At 41.1% G+C, this 6,000-nt stretch overlaps 1 protein-coding gene across 1 annotated transcript in view; it reads left to right on the top strand.

The window, feature by feature from the left end:
• Nucleotides 1-682: 682 nt before the first annotated feature.
• Nucleotides 683-6,000, top strand: part of POU6F2 (POU class 6 homeobox 2) — an 875,167-nt gene continuing 869,849 nt past the window's right edge. The window contains exon 1 of the mRNA XM_078685854.1: nt 683-866. Coding sequence (XP_078541980.1) covers nt 683-866 — 184 coding nt within the window. The remainder of the gene's footprint in view (nt 867-6,000) is intronic.

Genomic DNA, 6,000 nt, shown 5'->3' with positions numbered 1-6,000 from the left:
CAGACAGTCGGAGGCCTTTTTTGTCTTGTTATTATTTGGAGGTTGCTCAATGCCCCGGGGAACTTTTGAAATACGTGTGTAAGTATCCACCGTGCGCTGACATTTTTTTTTATTTGGCACAAGGTTGCTTGTGGTAGGAAAAAATAACAATTAAGTACTTTGCTAGGGATTCGAGTTTTGTTGACTGGCAGCATGGGAAACCATAGTGTTTCGTTTATTTTTGTAAATAGCCGTGTTTTTGACCGGGTCCTCTTTTTGTTAATGTTCCCAGAATACATGTCGGTGTTGCATGCCGATAGTTTCAAGTGTGCGCCAGACAAGTGCGCGTGGGGCGGAATTCGGAGAAAGGGGCAGGTGTGAGAAAGGTGCACAGCACGATCAGAGGAAGCATTGGTAGTTCCATTGGTATTTTTTAAGAAGTTGCCTCCCCAACACATCCCGAATCCCCGCATGGCAGCTGAGCTTTAACAGGGTGGGGGGGGGTAAATGAAAAAGCCACCGGAACAGTAATAGCTCTTCACTTGACTGCAGCCGGCAGTAACAGCGGGAGCAGCCGCAGATAAGAGCGCCTCTGCGTGTGTGCCTGAGAGGAGCAGAGAGCGTCCCCCCGACAGCGCTCTGACACTTTTTTTTCACCCTCTCCCGGCTCCCTTTTCTCTCCCCCACCAACCCCTAGGATCCAATGATAGCTGGACAAGTCAGCAAGCCCGCGCTGCTGTCGCTGCGGAGTGAGATGAAGGCAGAGGCGAGAAGCGAGGAGGCGGCGGCGGCCACTTCAGACGGAGAGCTGAGCGAGCCCCCGAGCGAGCCCCTGCCCGAGTCCGCCAACCCCGATGACAGCCTGGAGGCCCCCGGCAAGCTCTTCGGTGAGTCCGCTTGAGTGTTTACATCTTTTTGCATCACAGGGCTGTGGTGTCCCGCGGTGCACCCCCTCCTTGTACTCCTGCCAGGGTCATTTATTGTGTACCGACAGCGCGCTAGTGTACAGTACAATGTAACCATGCCATGCCTAGTTAGACCCATACTGCAAAGGTAAATAGGGAAACATGAAAGGGTACGGAATTACACTTATCGCTCCTCCTTTCAACATGGGTTTAGCGCTTGGAGCCTGTCGGTGTGTAAGCAACTGCCCATGATATATCTCAGGCGGAAACGGGCACATTAAATTAAAAAAAACACAAGTTTTATTCACACTTCTAATGTTTTTTGTTCGGCCTGCACTATCAGTGGTGTCGAACAAAGAACATATCTGGTCTTTGTGATCAGAACATGTCGTTTAGAAAAAATCTAAGGAAATAAACAAATACACCATTAAGTGTCAGGATGTAACTATGGGTGGAAGGTGCAGGCGAAGCCCGCAGTCTGATTGGTGGAAGGACAGAGATGGCAGTTGTTCACACGCACAAAGTTTGTATCAGAGAAAACTTTTAATGTTGTTTTGAGACACTACAATATAATACATGATGAGATTTCATGGAACAAACACAACAAAAATACATTTTTGGAACTTTTCAATCTCCCACCCAACTGAGGTAACTTGTTATGCATTTTACTATCCCCTCCATCCTTGTTCGCTGTTCAGCGCTCACCTGCTATATTCTGCTGAGTCCACATTCTATAAATATCCTTAGTAATTAAAAAACAATATAGGCTATATTTAAAAGTGAAGTTATTAGAGGGACCTTCTTAAATTAAAATTAAGTTAGGAAACGAGTCGAAGAAGACAATGCAGCTAGAAAGGTAATTTTCTTTTTTAAAGTATATGGTTATTAAAGTTTCTTTGGAGGCGTCTGGGACTCTGGCTCGAAGGCACCAGGCACACTTCAAGGTGGGATTTTAATAGCAGTTTGAGCTTCATAAAAGAGCGAGCAATCAGGGTCTGTACCCTATCAGTCCCACCTGATCACAGGCACCTGTAGAGCGCCACTACCTGCGCACCTGTGAATTCTGGATGAAGAGGTGCACAGGCATGCAGAGGCGCCAGCTTGAATGACAGGCACTTCAGACGCCTGGGCTGCAGCAACACTGTAGTGAGTGACATCCAGTCAGAGTGACTGATCTGATGTTCACTCAAGTGTTCCACCTCATTCACCCCATAGCTCAGTGTCAAATATAGAGGCTAGGCAGAGTGCGCGCGTGTGGGCATCATGGCCTGTCATCTTGCAGTCCAAGAACTTTCTTTACACACATGATGGTAAATGGTAGGGATGTAGGGTTGACATAGAAAATCTCACACACACACACATATACATGTATCTATGTGTGTGTGTGTATATATATATATATATATATATATATATATATATATATATATATATATAGAGAGAGAGAGAGAGAGATTGTATATAGATTATATAAATATGTATATATATATATATGGAGAGAGATAAATAGATACATATACAATATACGTATTGAATAGTTTAATTTCCGAGAAATACTTATTGAATAGTTTACTTGTCTACGAAATAAGTCAATTCATCCAGACAGCACCATCTAAATTCTAGGTTGATAGTTATACAACATAATATGTTTCTTTCTTTCAAGCATACCAGCTAGGACTGCCATGTATAATTGTTATACATTCTTGTGTAGACATAATTATTGTGTTCTGTCGTTGCATTTTAACATATTTATACATGTACATTTAAGGCACTTGAAGGTGGATCCATCTGTTGTGATTTTGGGGTATTATGAATTAATAGACTGTGGTGTCCAGTTTGAGGTAGGATATATGTGTTGAATATTTACACGCAGCTTGGCTGTAGGTTATTCAACTTGATAATGTTGATTGATTGATTGAATGCTGATATTTACGCCTTATACAATTATGCAGTTTGATAATAATTCCATGAGGTTGAGTTCTGGGGAAAGATAGGTGCTCAGAGAGAAAACTTTGATTAGTCCTAACATTAGTACTACAGAAGTTCATTCTGGCATTGATTTTAATATATTCATTATTCATCTATAATAATATAGTATGCTAAATTATATTCATCAGTGAATGGTCTAATAATATACAACAGGCAATATATAAATAGTCAATTCTGTACATGTCCATGATTCATTTGAAAATGAGATGCTCCATTTGGCCATGTGAGCAGTCTTGCAAAATTATCTTTCATTCTTTTGAATTGGCGCATAATGATCTTTTCTGACAGGGAAAACAACAGTGTCTGTATACACCTGTTCTCTGAAAGTTCCTGTTTTGATTCAATTCCTTATAGTGAAAGCTAGTGATCTTTCTCACACCTAGAGGTACTACTTATGACAAACGTATAAACTGTCCAGCTCTTTAAGAACCTTTTTAATCACCATGCCTAAGACGGAACTGTGATGATCAAAATAGAAAGCACACATGTAAACTCAGCACAGTAAATATGTGTTTTATTCAAAAACTTAACTTACAAATTTTGCATTTATTTGGTTGGGAAGGGCAGCATTTAATATTACAAAAATTTGTCATGATGCATAAAAAAGATAAAAAGGATAAAGCATATGGGTATGTGGCAGACTAACCTAATTTACTTGTGCTTGTTTCTGTACATAGTGACATGTGATTAATAGTGGAGCGACTGTGTGTGACCTTAGGTGCACGCGGTGTTACCAAAGTCATTGTCAATGAGTGTCTGCCCTGAAGCATGAATGTGTTTTCTTGGAGTCTGCATGTGCGTACTGTCGGCTCAGCATCTCGCCCTGTCCGCACAGAACAGCACCATAAGGTTGTCGGAAGGCATGCTCGACCGCAGCTGAGGAGCAAATGCAGGTCCTTGGAGCACACAATACACAATGCAGTTACGTTCATGGTCGCCTGGGTAGATTTCGCAAATCATGTCACAACCGAATATGAATGACAATTTTATATCATTGTCATATCCCATAAAAGATCGCCCTAATGTAAATGTGGGGTAATACACATGGGTCAAAGTGTTACTCTCCTGGATTTTTTAACATAAGGTATGTTGATTTAGGACCACATTTTCTCCTAAAGGCTCTGAAGGGAAAAAGACCTGAAAGTGTGCACCTAGAAAAAACTCAGATGTTAGTATTTTGGTGACATTCTTTACACAGTTCTCTTAGAAGAGCTGTAATTTATTGTCTAAAGTGTTGATCATGTGATCTAAATTTAAAGCTACTGTTTAAAGTCATCCTTTCACGACTGCTCTCCTGCTTTCTAACACAATTCAATTTGTGTGCGAGTTCTAAAACGTTCACAAAATAATCCCTCAATTCCTTGAAAAAAGGCGTCCTTTTATTGTGAGGAGTGAGAAAAGCAGACCAAGCTACATTTTGCATTGATCAGGAACAATGCAATAGTACTAACAGAACCCAAGCACATGCTGATGGAACTTGAGGGGACCTTGTAAAAGGTCATGATGTATTGATGCAAATGGCGGGTTGAGGGCTACGGTTAGTTCATAGCATTGGCTGTCCTTGTTATGGCAAAGAGAATGTACCCTTGGTTACTTGTACTTAAAGTGCTTTGGACAGGACTTATTTAATGGTCTCTTGTGTAGGAAGCCCGAAGAGAAAATGTAGTTCAGAGTGACCTTTATACAATTAAAAGATTTTAGGCCGCATATACTTACAAAATGAGGCAAAAGGTACTCAAAATCAACACAAATTACTGTCTATTGCGAAATACTTTGGTATTCAATTTTCTATCATGTGGTACAAATGTCACCAGGTTAGTGGCAACAGTTGACAAGTCCTCCTTTGAAAAACAGACTACAAGTAAATTCCTTCTTTCTGCAAGGCCACCTGAAAAGTGGCTGCCAGAAACAGAGGATGAGCCGAAGAGTGTATATCTTCAATCCTGTGGTTATAGCAAACTCTGAGAAGGTTTTACTTCAACTCTGCTCCAGCAGACCCTCTCCCCACAGAGGGTCCAAATCCCAAGTGGCTTGTCTCCGGTGCTTAACTTGTGCCGCTGGTTGCAGGTTGTGTGCATCAGCACTCATTTTTAGGGATGGATACTTGTTTTTTATCATCAGACTTTGAATCAAAGCACGAAAGAGAAAGGTAGAACCTGGAGAAAGAAAGAGAAAGGTAAGGGTGTCTAAACAGTGAAAAAGGAGAAATTAAAGCATGAATGATAAATAACCTGCCAGCATGAGTAAAAAGAGACGGGGGCAGCAGGGATGAGAGAAAGAGGCATGTGTCATCTAGACTAAGTAGCCTTGATGTTTGTCAATCCTGCTATTTGGCAGCACGAGTGAACTACTAAACAATTTGGGACCACTGTGTTTTAAATAAATGCATTAATTAACCAATGAATTATTAAATAAATACCTAAGCACTACCTGCACCAGTGCCATGTTAACAGAGAGGTTTGCTTTCAGGGCTCTTTTCTATTATTTGTATTTGTTTTGCCAGAACTCAGAGGGTTGCAGAATATTTCCATTAGGGGTCATGGTAGATTAGTTTGTTGTATGCAAGGTCTTACCTTTCGCACACGTGCCCTCACCATTGAATGGAACTGATGATGGGTCTTGTGGTTAGAGAATTTGAAGCTGCTCACACCCAGTTTGCCCTAAAGAAGTTCTGAATTTAAATTCAGTCCCTTTGATAATACACAAGACGGTGCCAGTAACATACATGCACTTAGAGGGCAAGACATTCTTCATAACAATTTAGCATCTGGAACAAGCTATAGGGAGATATTTCCCAAGCCATAGCAGGTGTGAAATTGTGCACATATTTTTACTGTTCATTTTCACAGAGATAACTTCCCCCAAACACCATTGTAGATAGGAAGTGTACTTTTCAAGATTCTCTTGTATGCGTATGCTTCTGCCTGGTTATTTGTATGTAGCATAGAATCGGCACCAGATAACCGCTGCATGAGTAACTTATGAACTACAACATGATGTTACGATAGCGACCTGCCGGGAGATGTAAGTGCATCCATGCAGTAAAAAAAGCCCAGATTAACGACTACCTTCATAGTTCTGTGTAAAAGCTGTCTTCCCATAGTTCTTCTTGGGTAAAATCTGTGGT

The sequence above is a fragment of the Lissotriton helveticus genome, chromosome 4_1, assembly GCF_964261635.1.
Source record: "Lissotriton helveticus chromosome 4_1, aLisHel1.1, whole genome shotgun sequence".
Lineage (NCBI taxonomy): Eukaryota > Metazoa > Chordata > Amphibia > Caudata > Salamandridae > Lissotriton > Lissotriton helveticus.
Note: the sequence above shows the minus strand (reverse complement) of the source record. Positions and strands in the feature narration are given on the sequence as shown.